Source organism: Alexandromys fortis, unplaced genomic scaffold, assembly GCF_014885135.2.
Source record: "Alexandromys fortis isolate MF-2015 unplaced genomic scaffold, M_Fortis_MF-2015_v1.1 scaffold_0, whole genome shotgun sequence".
NCBI lineage: Eukaryota > Metazoa > Chordata > Mammalia > Rodentia > Cricetidae > Alexandromys > Alexandromys fortis.
In genome coordinates this window covers 24,206,800-24,227,451 of record NW_026067949.1, presented here as the reverse complement: position 1 = coordinate 24,227,451, position 20,652 = coordinate 24,206,800, and the positions used below count along the sequence as shown (strand labels likewise).

The window sequence follows — 20,652 nt, the reverse complement described above, 5'->3', positions numbered from 1 at the left end:
TTAAATCCAGGAAGACTTTTATTACACAATTTGACTTTACATCAACAAAATGTTAGGTATAACATTATAGATGAAGGAAGAACAATCTAATTTATATTGAAATAAATATTAGACATATGAAGCACATACACTGAAAAAGGGTCACAAAAATTACAGGTGAAGACTTTGCTCAATCATCAAAGAAAGCCCTTGATACTTCCAATTTCACACCATCAAATTTATCATTCTTGCTGATTTAAGCAGAACACAAAACAAATATGGATCCTAGGGCTTACTTGCACAAACCAGCATGGATAATTTACTACAGTGATCCAATTTGAAATCAGCAGAGACCAGAAAATCGCTGCATAAAAGAAAGAGCGAAGGAGGTCCCTTTTCCTCAGTGTCAGCAGGCTATGATTATTATGTTTATTACATTTTCTTGAAAGGACTTCACATTTTCTCAAATATGCAGGAGAACTATATTTCCCCTCTGAGCCCTACATTAGCATTATGAGCTTTGGTCTTGAATACAGGAGAATGATGAATTTTTCAATTTATTTTATAAATCTACAGTCTGGATAGTATTGGCTTCAAGAGTATATATAACTCCCTAACCTGTACAATATATTAAAAATGTATTCAAGAGAAGTTAGTAAGAAATGCTGACATACTATATATACAATTTTTTAGTTCAATATATCCCATTATATCAAGCACCAGAAGTGATGCATTTATTAAATCAAGCAATTTCCATGACTCTTTCTAATCTTTGCAATCCTTGTATATTTGCTCCAATATATGCACATCATAAGTGTTCCCTGCCCCAGATTTTGCTCTTTTGGTCTCAATTTACAGACATATGCAGACAAAAACTATGTCAAAGGGAAATGTTCTTGAAGTTACAAAAGAATAGTAAAAGCTTGGAATTCAATGTTATGAACAATAGGCTTTTTAAATGTAGCTGTAGAAAGCTAGAAAAGGTGGGAGTCAGAGGCAGGCGGATCCCTGAGTTCGAGGCCAGCCTGGTCTACAGGAGTTCCAGGACAGTCAGGGCTAAACAGAGAAACCCTGTTGGGATTGGGGGTGGGGATGAGGTGGGGGGAGGAAGGAAGGGAGAAGAGGAAGGGAGAAAGAAAGCAACAAGCTAGGAAAGAAAAAAATTGATTCTTGGGCCCTTCTTTCTCCTACAACAGCCAATTGTTTAAGACTCTAGCAAACATAGCTATCAATCATCTTTCCCTACTGTTTTCTAAGAGAGAGAATCCATTTCCAATACAGAGAATACTGCATTTGTCACGCCACTACCAGCTCAAACTCAGTGTGGGTCAGTTACACAGCAGACAACACCGAAAGGGAGACCGGAGACAAGCCTTCCCCCAAGAATGGGTCCATTTTGGATAGGTCACTTAAATGCCAACTCAAATCACAAAAACCTCAGTGATGAATCACAGGACATCTTCTAAACTCCCAGGAGCTCCTTTGACACCCTTGACACCAGCTCCAGTTTGTAGCTAGGACTATAGGAGCCTGTGTGCACCGAAGAACTGTGGAGAAACAACTGCAGACTTTTCAAAGGTATTACATTCTCCAGTACACTGTCTGCCAAGCTCACCAACACACTGCCTGTGTGGAATTCCCCTGGTCCTAGGGAATTTCAGTGGTGCTAAGAAAAACTTGTCTTTATAAACTACACTTGATTTTCAAACTCAGGGAGCGCTCCTGATGGAATACCCAAACTGTTAGGTGCTTTCAAATCACTGGGAAAGTCTCAATCACATAGGTTATGTAGATTCTATCCAGTATACCTACAAATGATGGAAAAAAATTAAAGTTTCACCTCTCTATATAAGAAAGGATGAAAAAAGTAACTATCATTTTTCTACACTTGATAAAGGAAACAATAATCTTACAATTGATATCTCAGGTTACTGAGGCCGAGAATGGTGAGATGAGACAGCAGCACGATGCCACTCCCACTGACAGTGCGCTTCTTCTGAACGCTTTATATTGTAAAGCAGTACTCCCAAGACGGGAGTATAGCTCAGGGGTAGAATAAGGTGTCAGTCCCCAGTCCCATCTCCCAGCATGCACAGTAAGTACTTACCAATTGTCCAATATTGAATTAAAGAGATTACAGGATTAAAATTCTTAGTGTGATGGACAGCTAAGCATTTTCAGTAGCATAGCATTTAACCTAACACAACTGTAAAAATGGGGAGTATCCAAGGAAAGAGTGACACCTACTGATTATAACATTAACTGTGCATGGCTATCTTCTCCCGGGATGGAGTTTTAGAGAACTCAAGTTCTGCTTGTCTTGTTACATACGCATCCACTTTCCTTCCCAGGATATTTGCTAAACTCACAAACCCAATTCAAACTTTTGTCTCTCTCTTTAGATGCACTGGGGCTTTGTGATTCTTATTTAACAGAATCCATTGATTTACCAGAGCTTCTGGTTTGTTATTAAGCTTGTTCAAGGAAATTTAAATACAAATTACTCTTAAGAAATTGCTCTGGGGCTTAATATGAAAATACAGCCAACTTGCCAGGCAGTGGTGGTGCACACCTTTAATCCCAGCACTCAGCAGGCAGAGGCAGGAGGATCTCTGTGAGTTTGAGGCCAGCCTGGTCTACAAGAGCTAGTTCCAGGACAGCCAGGACTACACAAAGAAACCCTGTCTCGAAAACAAAACAGTAAGCAAAAAAAATCCATCCAACTCAGTAAGACATGACGTATACAAAGGAATATAAAATGCTTGCTAGAGAACAGGGTTTGTAGGAAGCTTCCATCTGTCCAATGGGCTTTAAAAGACAGCACTGTTCCAGTTCCCAGAGGACCAGAGATTGAAGATAATAAACCAACTTCCTTTACACTGTTGAGCTCTGCAGTACAGTGTTACATTTCCCCAGCTCATCACTTTATGCAAGATTACATTTCCTATACTTTGACAGGTGTACATGGAAACACTAATTTCAGATTCAAGATCAGCTGATTGTACACATTCACGCACGTGATATTTCTAACTACAGTTTCATGCAAACTAACATCTAGTAACATTCAAATTATAAAATTTGCCTTTTCGCCAGGCGGTGGTGGCGCACGCCTTTAATCCCAGCACTTGGGAGGCAGAGGCAGGCGGATCTCTGTGAGTTCGAGACCAGCCTGGTCAACAAGAGCTAGTTCCAGGACAGGCTCCAAAGCCACAGAGAAACCCTGTCTCGAAAAACCAAAAAATAAAATAAAATAAAATTTGCCTTTTCATAAGTTTGAGAATATTATTTATATTCTACATCTTCAAGGAACTAATCTATATTTCCATTAAAGCATGAGTATATCAGAAATAATGTAATTCTGCAGCATCATTAAAAAGTCTGAATTTAAATCACTAAACAGCTGAAATTACAGTTTTAAGGACAAAGCTCTTTTTAAAGCCAGCATGAATAAGCTCCTCTCAGGAAGTACCATTATTATAAAGACCAAAAACTCACTTATACGCTTTGAAACACAAAAGGCAATCCTGGTACAAACACAGCACACACATACAACAAATAGAAAAATTGTTGGAATCCAAATAAATTTTGTACTTTAGTTAATTCAAGGTTATTATCTTACTTTGCATAAATGTCCTACCAATTAAAAGATGGTAATATAAAAATAGATAAGTAAGGAAATCTCAGCACTATTTTGAACTTCTCAGGAATCTAAAATGTTCCAAGACTGAAAAAAAAGATGGCGGGAAGAAAATTTCAAAATAAATATGCCTTTAGCTGCCAGAACTTGATGTCATTCAAGACAAAATGTTTTAAATCATCATTAGAAATCAGTACGCTTACATAACATTACAGTCACTTCATTGCTCTACCAAGCTGGCGTTTTCAAACCATCAGATTTCATAGATAGTGATAAGGAGGCTAGGCACATACATAAAAAGTCTCCAACTTGGTGGATAACTGTTATAAAAATGTAAAAGTACCTGGTTAAAGCTAAGCTATCAGGTTGTATTTTCTGGAAATCTATCCTAAGACTATCACTTCTCTACAGATTAGGAGCTTAAACAAAAAGAAAACTGATGTTATAAATTACTAATGGATGTATTTGAGAAATCCAAATTACATGCAGATAGAAGAGAACTGGGTACAAAAAAAGACCACAACATTACATTACCTTATACTAAAATTGTGCAGTGTTTTAAGCATTTCCAATCATGCAACAGTAACAAAGATCAAAATAACTTTTATAAGGGAATTTATGGGAACTCAATTAAAAGTCTTGAACATATTATCCAGCCCCAATCATATAGATGCATTATATTGTACATCCAGTCCCCCAAGCTCATGGATGTACTACCAGGCTGGAACACCCACTATCCCTCAACTATTCCCCAGGCCTGTTTAATTACATTACCTATAAACCTTTCCACTCAACCTTTTGATTTGTATTTGCTGGATAAACATGTAATCTACAGAACATTCTTCATTATTTCAAAAAATACAAGTGTAATCACATGCTCAATCTTCAGTCTCATCCTTTCAAAGGCATCAGAACTGCTGCTGCAAATTTCTAGGACATTTCAAGCCTAAGAAACCAAGAAAACTGGAGTCAAGAATCTGAACTAAGTATTTCTACAAACTATAGCAACACTGGTAATCTATCTGTGGACATTTGTAAAAGTTACTTAGTAGGTCTCCGATGCTGTGTGGTCACTACCACCTTCTAGAGTAAATGGTTCTATGACACCATATAGCTAAGCCAAAACAGGCTTACAGTCAAGCCAGATTCAAACACAACCAAAGCCACAGATATACTAATGGAAACGAAAGCATAGCAGGTCAAAAAATAGACACAGAATTTCCCTTGTAATGGTGCAGGCTAAACACATTTGTCCTAGCAAACCATCACAAGATCAGCTGAATGTGAAATCAAACTGCAGGGGGATGGGCGTCTGTTAAAATCCCAACCAAAATCACTGGGAAAAATACTGCCTCAAAACATACTGAATTCATCTATTACCATAATGAGCTCATTCCAAATGTAACTTGGGTTACTGGTTAGGATAAAACAAGTTTCGGAATTCTTTTTAAAAGAAATAAATGTATTTCATGATGTAGGCACAGCAGCATCTAAAACAATTTAGTAACATTTATCATTAAATAAAAAACTTACATAACCACGAACATGTACAGAAAAATTTTCTCAGAAACTATTAAAGGCTTGACTAACATGCCAGGAAATGATTATTTTGCACTGAGATGCACTTATGTAAATCATGTAAATTGAACTGAGGTTGGTGTTAGACCTGTCATTTGAGACCCCTATCCATATTACCAGCTACTAATGCTTATCCTCTATTCCCAGCTTAACTAGACTTAAACTACGCAACTGTTGGAGCCAGTCTGCTAATGAAGGCGATGCTCTGGAGACAAAGTCTTCTCACAAACAGTGGGCAGGAGGGCTTCATTATAATGTGCTCAACAACAATCCTCAGCTCATTGAACAAGTTCCTGTAAGATAAACAGTGTCCTTCAGATACAAAAAGACAATGAATACAAACAATGATGAGAAGTGCTGACAGCAAAGGTGACCAAAAAGAATTCAAAGTAGTAGCTGGGTTCAGTGGTGCACACCTTTAATCCCAGCACTTGGGAGGCAGAAGCAGGCAAATCTCTGCGTTTGGGCCAGCCTGGTCTACATATTAAGTTTCAGAACAGCCAGAGCTACACAATGAGACCCTGCCTTGAAAAACAACGAAAATTTAAATCAAAGATGAACTTTTGTAAAATACACTGTAAGAATATACAAACGGTGAACCCATAGGCACCTATCTAGCCTTCAGGCACTAGTGCAGGAGGTGGGAGACCTAGGGTTTCAAAGCCAGCAAACTAACACAAGAATTCCTATCTCATCACAGACAAAAGCACAGAAGTAACAGAAAAGGCATTTTAAAAAACAATGGCTATACCTAAAAGGGATCATCTGTATTTTTTTTTAAAAAAAAATTTATTTATTTATTATGTATACAATGTTCTGTCTGTGTGTATGCCTGCAGGCCAGAAGAGGGCACCAGACCTCATTACAGATGGTTGTGAGATGTGGTTGCTGAGAATTGAACTCAGGACCTTTGGAAGCGCAGGCAATGCTCTTAACCGCTGAGCCATCTCTCCAGCCCCTATATTTTTTCTTTACTTGTCAGTTTTCACACTTTACCGACAAATTCAATTAACTCCTAAAAAAAATTACATAACATGGGCAACCCACACACCCTTCCTTCCTTCCTTCCTTCCTTCCTTCCTTCCTTCCTTCCTTCCTTTCTTTCTTTCTTTCCTTTTTTTCCCCCCAAAACAGGGTTTCTCTGTGTAGACCAGGTCTCCTTGAACTCACAGAGCTCCACCTGCCTCTTCTTCCCAAGTGCTGAGATTAAAGGCACATGCCACCACACAAGGCCACAATTTCTTTAAACAAATGTTCTCTCAGAGCTTTTCTGGACATTAGGAGTTTCAGAGCTATGAAGTTAATGGAGACAACATAGACTGTATTCAATAACCTGTCACTTTACAACTTGGATACTAATCAAACTAGCCCTTTCAGATTAAAACCTACCCACCAGCTTACACAGTCTGGTCTTGATCTAACATTGCACTCCGTTTCCTACTGCAGCTTCAACAGTGCTGTGTTGCTTCATGGTTTTTTTCCCAGGTTAAGTGGTCTTCTTTGCCTGACCTATACTGCTCACAAAGTACCCTTCATTACATATTATACATGCATAAATACTTACACATCATATACAAAATGATATATAAGGTATTATAAGTCAATTTGATGGCTCCTCATGGGTCAATCTGACTACTCGCCATTTTTAGCTTATGTTCTGACTCACTGTGCCTGAACTTGGGATCTTCCTGAGTGCAGAGAACTGCCCTGGAATCCAGAGAGCTGGGGTTACAGATGCGTACCACCTTACCTGGCTAAGAGCTTTTTAGACCTTGTGTAACAGAAGTATAGAAAGTTATGGTACACATAAGGAGAGACTGCTGTATATTGATTTGTGAATACTTTTAACTATGGTCTTTGTTTCAATTAAGAAAGTCCTTAAGAATGGGACTTAAAGTCTCACTATTTCCTAAGCTTAGAACCTAAAAAGGTGATAAAGATAACTCTAGCTTCAACTTCTAAAAAGAAAGACAAGGTCCTTCCTCCTCCTCGAATGGTTTAACCTCCAGTGTTTTTATATATGCCACTGCAAGTGGCATGCACTCAGCTGCAACACACTTCAGATTTCCGTCTTTCCAAGGCTAGCAACATGCCGTGCACAGCAGACAGCTGCAGCTCCAGTAACAAGAGGTAATCCATGGAGCACTGTGCTGCTGAGCTGTTTGCTGGGGTGGCTGTATTGAGAGCATTTGCACCTAAAGAGTGAATTTATCAGGATGGAAACCTGTCAGTGAAGAATCAGCAACACAACTACATTTCACTAACCCCAGCTAGTTTGAAAGTCAAGAACTTAAATTTCAAAGATAGTTCTTTCTTCTAAGTTCTAAACTATTAGCTAAGAAATTTCCAAGAGTTATAAATACTACATCGGGACACTAAAGTAAACAGAACAGATTTAAGTTAGTCACCAGCTTACCGACAATATGGATTTCTTCTAGAGGAATAGCGAAGAGTCAAAAATCTATAGTATATAAAAGGCTGGAGCAAACTTCCTTGACCACTGAAATAAACAAATACAAGGATAATGAAAATGTATTACTGATTTACACATATATTAAAAATTAGAAACAATTTACAAGGAGAATGTGTGCATCTCCATCAGATGGGTCAGTAACAATTACCTTATCTAGGCACAAATTACTCTTACGAAAGAAACAGAAGGTACAGATCAATGGAAAAGAGCAAAACGCTATTATCTAAGTTCTTATAAATATATCCATATATTAAAAATTTAAATACTAAAACTCAAAAAATACCTCTATAATTAGCAGAGAATGGTTGGTATTTTTAAAAATTGTTCATTATCGGTGTGAGAGTATGTATATGTGTGTGATATTGTATGTTGTATGTGTGTGTAAAGGTCAGAGGGTAAAATCAGATTTCTCCTTCTATTTTTTCCTTGGGTTCCAGGGATCAAAACTCTGATAGCCAGGCTTGCAAGGCAAGTGTCTTTACCTGCCCAATCACCTTGTGGGCTCAATGTTTTGGGTTTCTGAGACAGAGTCTCACTCAATATGTACCCTAGGCCGTCCTAGACCTCCTGAGCCTCCTAGTGCAGCATTCTGAGCTAAGACTACAATTATATAGCACCATGCCCACCTGAAATTAAGTTTGAAAACTTTTTTGGGGGGGAGGAGGGGTTTCGAGACAGGATTTCTCTGTGTAGCCCCGGCTGTCCTGGAACTTGCTCTGTAGACCAGGCTGGCTTTGAACTCAGAGATCCGCCTGCCTCTGCCTCCCAAGTGCTGTGATTAAAATGTGCACCACCACTGCCCAGCAAGTTTTAAATCTTAATAAAAATCCAAGTTAAGAATGGCTTATTTTATATGAACAAAAAAAAATTCAAAGCTATACCAACTAATAAGCTAATAGAGCTTAGAGTAATCAGTGTTCATGACTAAAAACCATAATTCTATTATCTCAAGAGGCATGTATGTGTATGTTTTATAAAACTCCAAGTCCAGACATAGTTCCTACAATCTACCTGGATTATAAAAACAAAACAAGAATAAAGTTAGGGCTCAGTGCTAGGCAGAGCACGTAGCAGACATGCACAAGCTCTGGATGCGAAGGAAGGTGGGAGGATGACCTATGTCTACAGCTGCAAGTTCATGTGGGCACAGTGAGACAGACGGTGAGTAATTATAGCATATTAAGTAACTTAAAAATCTTGGCCAAAAGAAATACACGATGGACAGACATGGTGGAACATATTTGTAATCCCAGAAGTTGAAAGAAGGGAGAAGGTCACCTTTAAACATATAGTGAGTTTTAGGTCATCTTGCCCACCAAGGGACTCTGAGCTAAAAAAAGACAAAGGAAAAAGGGAAGAAAACCCCACAGAGCAACTGTGAAAAAAATCAGAACATGAATCAGAGATGGCTCAGCAGGTAAGCTGCTGGCTGCCCAGCCTGATGAAAGAACCCTAGGCCCCACGTGATGGAAGGAGAGAACTGACTCCCAAAAGTTGTCCTATGACCTCTACCTATGTGCTCACACACATATAAAGAATAAATGCAATAAAAAATATTTTTTAAAGCCAGGCTTAGTGGCTTTAAAGCTTGCCTTTAATCTTAGCACTTGGGAGCCTGAGGCAGGAGGATCTCTGTGAGTTAAGGCCAGCCTGGTCCGCAAAGTGAGTTCCACGACAGCGAGAGCTACATAGTGAGGCCCTAACTTAGAAAAAAATAATAATAATAACAAAATCTTTTTTTTTAAATGAGCTTAGTATTTTTAACCCTTTCTTCTAATTTGTACAATAATTTCATTATAAAATAATTCATGATTACAAACTTATTGCTTAATGTTATATATATTTTGCCCAACAAATAAGAAAAATTAAAAAAAAAAACAAATGTTCACTCTAAATGTCAATACAAACAGATAAAAAAGATTTAATTCTGACTAAAAAAAAAAGAAGCTTCAAATAATTCACGTATTACGGCCACTATGGCACACAGTATATACAATAAACAAACAAAGCCACACCCACACACTATACAGATTTTGGTTTTTCAAGACAGGCTTTCTCTGTATCTTTGAGCCTGGAACTAGCTCTTGTAAACCAGGCTGGCCTAGAACTCAGAGATCTGCCTGCCCCTGCCTCCTGAGTGGCTGAGATTAAAGGTGTGCTCCACCACCGCCCGGCTGGCACATACTATACTTTCTATAGGTGTGAATTTTATTTTTTCTCTCTCTCTTCTTTTTTGGGGAGGGGGATTGTTCCTAAACATAGGGTTTCCCTGTATATCCCTGGCTATCCTGGAATTAGCTCTGTAGACCAGGCTGGCCTCAAATTCAGAGATCTGCCTGCCTCCGCCTCCCAAGTGCTGTGATTAAAGGCAGGCACCATGACCAGCTACGTATTTTCTGAATGGACTACAAACGCACACATACTAAACTGCTTTCTCTGGGACAGAAAACACAGAACCACATAAAATGCTCTTTTAGAAGGGAAGATATCCAACCTGGAGCATGTGAGCCCATCTGAGGCACAACACAGCCAAAAACACAGTCCAACATAAAATAGTAATCCTATTTAAAATATTGTGGAAGTTTTTTTCTTTGCTCAATTACAGATGACAACATAGCCCAGAGACAATAGGTTAGATACCCCTATTAGCTTATCTATAAAATTAAAATTTAAAAAGCATCCAGGTAGATATGTACACGATTAAAATCAAATGCAAAATTCCCAACGGTGAGACCAATACTGCTATGATATTCTACCTCTCAAAAGATGTTTTATTATTTCCAGATTACAAATAAAATCTGGAAACAATTGTAGGCAATTGTTACTGTGACTATACTTTTAAAATGCCTCCTTATACCACCTCAAGAAAGGTAAGAATCAGCTGAATTAGACTTCAAGACTGTGTGAGCTAGTTTATGTAGATGTGACACCACTACAGCAATCTGACAGCAGGGAGCCTCAGTTAAGAAAATGCCTCCAAAGATAACGCTGCAGGCAAGCCTGTAGAACATTGTTTTAATTAGGGATCAATGGGGGCGTTGACTGTGGGTGGGGCTCCCATGGAATGGTGGTCCTGGCTTCTCATACTGAGCAAGCCATAAGGAGCAAGCCAGTAAGCAGCTCCCCTTCAAGGCCTCTGCATTAGCTCCTGCCTCCAGGTTCTGGCCCTGTTAGAGTGTCTGCCCCGAGTTCCTTTGATGATGAACTGTGATGCAGACTCACAAGCCAAATGATCCCTTTCCTCCCCAAGTTGCTTTGATCATGGTGTTTCATCGCAGCAATAGAAATCCTAACCAAGACAAAACACTCTTCTATATGTAGTATTTTTAAAATTAATTTTCAGAAAATAAAAATTAATTTGCCAAGGTTAAATGATATTTCACATATTAAATTTGTGCATAAGACAAATTTCCTGTCCAGAGCCTATTCATGGAAGGCGTGGAAGGAGGAGTCACTGTCCTCAGCTGTAGACTCCCTGGTGAGCCCCGCAGGCTCCAATGGATAGTTCCACACCCTTGGACACACAGATGGCCCTGATTTAGCACAGTGGGTAGCAAAAATAAATAGACAGACAGACACAGACAGACAAAAATACAATACAGGAAAAGGACTTGAAATAAAGAATAGGGTTGAAAAAAATGAAATGAAGCTAAGTGGGTGGGGAGAATAATCACATGATTATATACATGTATTAATTGTCAACAAATAAAATTAATTAATAAAAAAAGACTTCTAAGCCGGGCGGTGGTGGCGCACGCCTTTAATCCCAGCACTCGGGAGGCAGAGGCAGGCGGATCTCTGTGAGTTCGAGATCAGCCTGGTCTACAAGAGCTAGTTCCAGGACAGGTTCCAAAGCCACAAAGAAACCCTGTCTCGAAAAATCCAAAAAAAAAAAAAAAGACTTCTAAGTGTGGGGAGCTTGTAGGGAAGAAGAGAAGGTGAGAGCGCAATGATGGTAAAAATGGTCAGCACTCTACACACATGCATGAAAACATCAAAGGATGACTTTAAAAGCCTGTTAAAGCATCTGGGGTAAAGAGACAAATCCCTGGCCTTCCCATGGTGCAACGCTTCTTCTAAAGCAACTGGGATGCTCTACCTGAGGGTAAATGCTGAACTTGCCCTGACTCAGCAGGATGAAATCTGAGTGACCACCTTTATGTTCACTTGCCATCCACCTTTCAAAACGAGCACATTTGAATTCTTACCTAAAGAGCATAAAAACTGTAGCCGGCATCAAGAATATTTCATTGCAAGCAATGAATTTCAGAATATTTTGTTGGTTAGCACTTAATTTATCCAAGACAGATCTCAGCAGAGGTAAACTATTTGAACCCTTTGCCTAAAACAAAAGGAAACAAGTGTTAGAAGTAACATGGCATCTTTAGCAACTCACTAGTCACCTCAGGACACCTAGAATGACACCACGTTCCCACTCAACCCACACTCATCTTCTGTACTTTAGGCCATCTCTACATTGCGTACCTCCTAGTGCGACACAAGAGCTACGCAACAACTGCTCAGGAAGCCAAGGGAAGCCATTACACACACACTCAGCATGGTGTGCTCACATGGTATGTCAGAGAGACAGTGACAGATGAGGCCTCTGTCAACTCATTAAACTTGAAGTTGCATGGGCTTTTTGCCTTTTTTTTTCTTTTTTTTTTTTTTTTTTTTGACAGGGTTTCTCTGTGTAGCCCAGGCTGTCCTGGAACTCGCTCTATAGACCAGGCTGGCCTCAAACTCACTGAGATCCACCTGCCCCTGCCTCCTGAGTGCTGGGATTAAAGGAATTAAAGGGATTAAATGCAGGTGCCACCACCTCCCTGCACATTACTTGTTTTTAAATGAAGATGCAGATTTCAAACTTCAGGGAGCTGGAAAGAAATTTTAAGAACAATCCTTCATCCTCAGGAGACAGTTTTATGACATTTTAACAATATAAGCTTCAAACTGAAAACTTTCAAATCACTAAAAAGATTCCTACCAAGTTAACGGGAACAGAGGGACTTCCAGTGAGAAAGTCTGAGCCGCTAGTCACACTAACTATCACAACCTAAAGCCAAAGTAACAAACAGCTGTACTTACATCCAGGACCTTCTTAGTGTATGTGGCAGCATGAAGCAAAGAAAACAACAAGACTGGGAAAATACTCACTGGAGAAAGCAGTTAAGGAAAGCCTCCAAGTCACCGAGCACTGTGCACCCGTGCACACAGCTATGCAGTGTGTGCAAAGCGGAGCTGAAGCAACACTTGGGATGAGTTTGGGGAGTGGCTTTCTTTTATAGCCAGACTTTGAATGAAATGAAGTTCTACCACACAAAAAGAAGTAAACTTCCTCACTTTCTGAATCTTACCATCTGCTTGGGATGTCAAAAACATTTTTTAATAAAGCATCATAAGTATCTGCTAAGTGAAGGTGAAATGTACGCCAACCCAAATGACTGAATATAGTTCTCACCCCACTTTTTTTTTTTTAGGATTTATTATGTGTGTACCTGCACGAGTTTATGTTCACCACACACATGCAGGTGCCCCTGGAGGCCAGTGGACTGGATCCTTTGCACCTGGAATTACAGGCAGTTGTGAGTTGCCTAATGTGGGTGCTGGGACCAAATCTGGACCCTCTGCAAGGACAGTAAAAGTTCTAAGAGCCATCTCTCCAGTGCACCAATTTGGTTTTAAATACAAAAAAATCTTGCTTTTAAGACAGTCTACATTGTTGACAAAGGTGTCAAAGAAATGGGTTTAAGTCCCATTTCTTTGAGGAAATATACCTAAATCCTTTTTTTAAAACATTTTGAAGGGATGGCTCAGTGGTTAAGAGCATTGCCTGCTCTTCCAAAGGTCCTGAGTTCAATTCCCAGCAACCACATGGTGGCTCACAACCATCTGTAATAAGGTCTGGTGCCCTCTTCTGGCCTGCAGACATACACACAGACAGAATATTGTATACATAATAAATAAATAAATATTAAAAAAAAATAAAAAAATAAAACATTTTGAATTTGTAAAAATTCATACTGAATTTATAAGAGTTTCAGTTTACATAAAACTATCAGTTTAATTACAAATATAAAAAAATTGTACTAAATCCAATGGTTTTTAAATTTTATATTAAGTCCAATATTTACCTACCTTACACTGTAGGTAAACACACAATTTTCATTCAATTTTTCTTTTTTGTTTTTCAAGACAGAGTTTCTCTGTGTAGCCCTGGCAGTCCTGGAACTCACTCTATAGACCAGCCTGGTCTCAAACTCACAAAAATCTGCTTGCCTGTCTCTCAAGTGTTGGGATTAAAGGCATGAGCCATCATCACCTGGCTCAACTTTTCAGAAGAAAAAATAAGAACGATCCACTCCAATTTTTGTCAGATTAATAATAAGAAACTTGTCAAGTATCTCCATAAAGGACAAACTATCAATAATGAATGACATAAAAAGTAGCTTTCAAATGTCATCGCTAATACCATCAGCACGAGAAATGAATTACTCTACTTTCCTGTACTAGGTAGCAGTATGGCATGGGTGGAAACTGCTGAATGCTAACAACCTAAGTATCAAATTCACTGCAACACTAACTCACTCATTCCAACCAGTGAGCAGCTGGGTCCAAACATTACAAGAATCTAAACACAAGTGTGTCTTATTCTGCAGCCTAGGCCGGCCTTAAACGCTTGTTCCTCCTTGCCTCAGCTTCCCAGAAGCTGGGATCACAGGTATACACACGTCTGGCTCCTATTTAAGACCTTTTACCAAAACAGATTCCTTTAAAACTTGAAACTTAAAAACTTCTCATTTTTAAGGCCTATGTGCAACTCTGATAAAGCTTAAAAAAAAATTTCCTCTCAAACTCTGACACCCCAGACTTGAAGTCTAATCAATAACAGAGGCAGTCAACAGGAGTAAAGGTATTTGGATTCCAGTTCTGGTTTTCACAAACCTCATTCTCCTAGGCCAAATTTCATCCTCTGACAAATGAACACAAAGAGACCAAGGAGTCTTGTAGTGAGTATTTATCTCCTAATTGTCCACAGTTCACGAATTTTAGCTTTTGCTATCACTTCACCCCCCCACCCCAACTTTTGGAGATAGGGTCTCATGGAAACCTCGGCTAGCCTTGACTTCATACCCTCACTTTCCAAGTGAAAGAATTACAGGCATGTGATTACTTGCCTGGTTCAATGTCACTTTTAAATTATTTAGAAAAGATAAGGAGTGAAGAAAAGTCTACCATTTTATTCTCAAGTGCCAGTCACTGAAAGAGCAAGGACAATATGCCACATTAAGAACAAAGGAATCCCTGCACTCGGGAGGCAGATTTCTGTAGTCTGAAGCCAGCTTGGTCAACAAAGGGCAGTTCCAGGACAGTCAGGGTTGCTACACAGAGAAACCTTGTTTCAAAAAACAACACAAATAGCAAAGGCCCAAATACACTTGCAGTATTACTTTGGGCCACCTTTATACATACCATAATCCCTGATTTCTTTAGGAATTAGATCAGCATCTACTAGTTTATGTTCTTGCCACTGCTCACTATTTCTCTTCCCCCGACGCCTAAGAATGAACCTGCTGAACCACCCTGCTAGCCTGGTTTTGCTCTTTGAGACAAGTCTCACTATGTAACCTTGGCTAGCCTGAAACTAGCTATAAACCAGGCTGGCTTTAAACCTCCTGTGCCTCCCAGTGCTATGATTACGGGCTCACTACACCTGGCTTATGCCTTAATTTCTAGTTTATGTATAGCAAATTATTGTCACAGATTAATCTTTTTTTGTTCCTAGATCACAAAGACTCTTTTTTTTAGTAACAAGTAAGTCGGGCTGGAGAGATGGCTGTGAGTGAAGAGCACTGGCTGCTTTTACAAAGGACCTAAATCATCTCCATCTCCCATCACCTGCACAGGGCTCACTAGTGCTACAACTTCAGTTGTGGGAGCTTCAACAGCCTCCTCTAGTCTCCACAGGTATCAAGAACACATGGTATAGCAGGCAAAACACTCATACATGTAAATAATGTGCATATTTTTGAAAAATTACATAATCATAAAGATTTAATACTGAATTCATGTGCTTTGAATGTTAATTGTTAAATATCTGCTAGACTTACAAGGCAAGAATATTGAGAGGTGAAGTTTAAATTCCCAAGACAGCTCTTACAGAGTTTAGATTTCAAATTTTGGGGACAGAAATTTTATATTAATATATCTCCACAAAAATGACAGACTAAAAGCCAAATAAACATGCTTCATTACTGTATCCTTCCAACAGAAAAACAATCACGATATCTCCTACATGCTTAGTATGGTAATTTCACGGCCATGACATGAAAAGGATACTTGTAACAGGGTAGGAGTTGACGAAAATGAGTGAATACAGCAGGTAGTGACAGCTGTCCTCTAACAAGGCCTGAGCCAGGAAGGCTCTGCTTAACTGGAAGTGTGGTAATCTCTGATGCAGTCTCAGAGCACTGGTGAGAGCATTCGCCAGCAAAGCACGCTGGTAAAAGCTTGCTGCCTCATGCAACCTGCAAATTAGCAGAGGAAAAGTTATCATGAGACATAACAGCTACCACGGCTCTTCCTCCTCTGTGAATTGCATCATAATTGCACAACACCTAAATCATTTAATTGTCAATAGAAAACAAATGACACAAATGTATTCCACATTCTGGGGAGCATCACTGCAAACACATATCTAACTTCATAATAAAAAGCATTCGCTCTTTGTCAAGTGAAAAAAGTTAACAACTGCAAGAACCATGACTGTCAACGAATGAGCGGTCACACAAATCACAATGAAACATCCCCCAATTGTATTACCACACCACTGTAAATTTTAAATGGGGTTTGTGTTAGTCTTATGCCATTCACATTTTAACAAAGGCTATAAAAAGCATTTCTTAAATGCTGACTGAACTTTCTGAGTCAGAAATATAATACATACCCGAGAAGAGGCAGAACAAACAGAGCGGAGCAATAAACCGTGAACAAGCGAGAAAGCCACATGGCCGTATCCAGTTTATTGGTCATCATGAATTGCTAGATTTAAGAAGAAAAATATTATGGTAAACTAAATCCAAATTATGTTAAGGACAAATTATGCACTTTTACTCCTATGAAGGATATTTTAACGACCACCTTGCAACGTTTGTTTTTTACATTATTAAGTGGAAACTCATGTTACCTAACTGCTTCTTCACATACATGCTGTGGAAGGCATAAGAAGCACTTTCAGAAAAATATCAGGACAGTAATTCAACTTTCTGTGTTATTTCAACATTTATAATAATGGCTCCATCAATTTTAAAACATTAAATAAGAACTAATGACTCTCAAGAGACTATAATGTCTATTCTTAGAAAAATCTCAAACCCAAATAGTCAGGCCACAGAACTGAGTAAGACATCAAATATTAGGTTTGAAAGAAATAAGCCATTAAAAAGAGAAAGGTAAGATCACTGCAGCAATTACTGATGAAGTCATTAGTCTGTAGACTATCTGGCATGTTTATGCCAAAAGGCCTCGCACACCCAAGGCACTCAAAACATTCCTGTCAAGTATGAGATGCATCTGCTTCTCAGACCATAAGACTCTGCATTCCCTACAGGCCACCACAGAAGCTTTACTTGTTATCAGTTATCCCAGATTAAGTTTATCATGAAAGCAAGAATTTAAAATCTGCACCATCAAGATGAAGGTGATGGCAGTGCACACCTTTAATCCCAGCACTCGGGAGGCAGAGACAGGCAGATCTCCGTGAGTTTGAGGCCAGTCTGATTTACTAGAGCTAGTTCCAGGACAGGCTCCAAAGCTACACAGAGAAACCTTGTCTCAAAAAACCAAATAACAACAACAACAACAATAAATCTGCTTTATCACTAACATGTACCTCACATCCATTTCTTTTTTTTAATATTTATTTATTTATTATGTATACAATATTCTGTCTGTGTGTATGTCTGCAGTCCAGAAGAGGGCACCAGATCTCATTACAGATGGTTGTGAGCCACCATGTGGTTGCTGGGAATTGAACTCAGAACCTTTGGAAGAGCAGACAATGCTCTTAACCGCTGAGCCATCTCTCCAGCCCCTCACATCCATTTCTAAAGAGCCTTTTATATTTTTAACTACAATGCTCAAAAATAGAATTACTACCAAGATGCAAACATATGTGGGTATATAAACACAAGTCTCACGATACGTATCCTCATTACATGTGATAAACTTTTGCTTCCAGCTGGTGCTTCCAATAAACTGATTTTAAAACACATTCATGCATCTATTTGTTTTTAAATATTACTTTTAAGCAACTTCATTCTATTTTTTGCATGCACAAAAGTTTTTAAAGAAAAATGCAAGTATATTTAAAATTCAGGGGCATTTTATTACATGCCTTTTAATTACATGATAGCAACATCAAGAATATAAAATGTGTGGTTAACAGGGCAGTGGTGACACTCGCCTTTAATCCCAGCACTCAGGAGAAGAGAGGAGGATCTCTGTGAGTTCAAGGCCAACCTGGTACACAGAGCAAGTCCCAAGACTAGCTCCATAGCTACTGAGAAACCCTGTCTCAAAAATGAATGAATGAATGAATGAATGAAGGAATGTGGTTGGCTTATTCTACTGGGAGCTAGCTATTATACTGTGATGTCCCTAAAGGTACCCAATTATAGCACCGGTCAAATGCAAGGATGAATCTACCTTACTATGTTGTTTAGAGTATTCTCTCTAAAATCCATTTGATGGGTCACCAAGATGGCCCCGCAGGAAGAGCCACACGCTGAGAACTGAACTAGGGTTTTCTGCAAAAGCTGCAGTCACTTTTAAACCCTGAGCCCATCTTTCCAGTCCCTCATCTGGGTCTTTTTTATGGAGGTACATTCTATTACATAATACAGGAGCCTAAAAGGCATATGTTAGTTCAAGTTTTGAAGTGTGAACTGCCTAATATATACAGTCCCCATGCCCCCCCCCCAAAAAAACTATTTTAATGGCTCTTTGGATTGAACACAAATTGAGGGCACAAAGTCTCAAAACATTAGACAGATAACTTTTGAATTATAAAGGGGGAAACTGTATTTTTACAACTGAGAATCAGTTGATGATATCACCTTAAACATCACACCTGAATTCCCCCAAAGACAGAATCAACATAAAATGGCTCTTGAATCTTGAGAAGGGCACAATCAGGCCTGAAACTGCAGTTTCTGGATCATTCCGTGTAGCACGAAGTCTAACCGATCTTAATAAAAACTCGGAGTCAGATATTAGTGGGGTGAGAGCTGAAGGATCAGAGAAGCACAGCAGCCAACTACTAAAAAGAGTTTTTACCTCTACCAATGTTCAGACCTAAGGGTGATCCTGTCTCTACGAAACCTCAGACTGAATAATGTCTCTACGAAACCTCAGACTGTCCGTGTCTCTACCAAATCTCAGACTGCACTGACATTTGAAACTATCTGTCTTCAAAACCCAAAGAGGGAGAACAAAGGAACTTTCATTGATTAAGAGTAAAGAGATAAGACGAATAAATGCAATGCTGAATCCCAAGGAGGGAAGTGCCAATGGACAATGGAGGAAAACTGAATTACATATTAGGTTAACATCCACCAATGTTAAACTTCCCAAACGGAGTGAAGCGGAGACTAACCCTCAGCCTTCGTGAGTTAGCAAGAATTTCAAATAGATCAGCCAAGTAACAAAATGTCCAGGGTGGAGCTATAGAACAACATTTTTAATTATAAAGTTTACAGAAGAGTGGTATTCCTCTTAAGTAAACAACAAATTGAAGAAAACACACCGCTGTGCCCTTTTCGGGATTTCTTAAAAAGCTTAAAGTAGGTACAAAGGGCAATACTACGGGCACCATGAGGCGTGTGGGTGGAAGCCTCTGCCTCAGATGGCATCTTTAACCTTGGGACCGAAGACAATCGGAGACAGAGGTGTGGGAAGGCGCAGGGAGGCCCAAGATCCCAGCAGTCAGGTGACGGCCACCTGCTCCAAGCCTGCCTGCAGTCGCTTTTGAAACAAACTTCGAGCTCCCTCTCCACCCGCACTCCCTAACCCCAGTCCCGCAGGCAGCAGCTTCTAGAAAGCTCCAGCCCTCTCAACACTTCCGGCTCCCCGCCAACTCTTGGCATCATGAAGCCGGGAGACCAGGCCGATCCCTTACCACAGCACCCGCCCCTTGGGGGCCGTTCGGGGTCGTATCCGCCATGGGAAACACGCAGGAGCCCGGGACGCTGGGACAGCAGAGAAAAGAAGAGCAAAACGTCAGTGTTGGGCGACGGACCCTCCGACCGGCTTCCAGAGCCCGCCGGAACCCCAAACCCCAAACGGAACGGGGTCTACCGGCCCCGTGCAGCACACGGCCCCAGAACCCTCACGGCGGCCGGGTATTACCTGCCCCACTCGGTCCAGATCAAAACTGTCTTTCCAGAAAGACCCAAGCAAAGGCGGAGCTTCCGAATAAGGCCCTGAAGGGCCGATTTACGCCGCGGGCACCCACGGGTTGCAAAACCGGAAGTGGCCCTTTCGTTTCCGTGTAAATGAGGTGGGGACGTTAAAAGTCACCGGGAGTTGGTTCCAGAGGCATGACGGGAAATGCAGTTTTTCTTCTTGTTTTGGGTCCACCTGTTCTGCGGGCCAGTTGGCTCAGAGATCTAAGAAGTGAAAAGGGTGAAGCAATTTTCGTCTTATCCAGGAGGCAGACGATTGGGCTTCGAAACCTTAAAAATCTGTCTACTTCCGTATACAGAAGCTTCCAAAATATCTATGACCTCTCCAGACAGTGATTCACTGACCCCTGTGATTTAACTTCTTTCAAACTCTTGTGAAACCGGCTATGTGATAGGCATTACTCTTGGTATGGAGAATATGAACATACATTGACCTCCTGAGAGACAGCAGAGTAAATGAAGTAAATGAACTTGTGTAAAATATGGGCATAAACTGAGTTAATCGCGGGGCGGGGTTTCTG

General features: G+C 39.9%; 1 protein-coding gene across 2 annotated transcripts; it reads right to left on the bottom strand.

Moving 5' to 3' along the window:
• Nucleotides 1-20,226, bottom strand: Tmem33 (transmembrane protein 33). 2 transcript variants are annotated; one of them, XM_050150236.1, is made up of 9 exons: nucleotides 20,076-20,226; nucleotides 19,846-19,915; nucleotides 16,615-16,709; nucleotides 16,008-16,195; nucleotides 12,756-12,823; nucleotides 11,876-12,009; nucleotides 7,611-7,694; nucleotides 5,367-5,487; nucleotides 1-4,562 (listed from the first exon to the last, which is right to left on the bottom strand). In XM_050150236.1, exons 2-9 carry the CDS (start codon nucleotides 19,888-19,890, stop codon nucleotides 4,557-4,559), a joined length of 741 nt encoding a protein of 246 aa, XP_050006193.1. In that variant the 5' UTR covers nucleotides 19,891-19,915; nucleotides 20,076-20,226; the 3' UTR covers nucleotides 1-4,556. The 2 variants fall into 2 exon arrangements, with proteins under 2 accessions (XP_050006193.1, XP_050006192.1); XM_050150235.1 differs by having other exon boundaries at nucleotides 1-5,487.
• Between the last annotated feature and the right edge of the window lie 426 nt (nucleotides 20,227-20,652).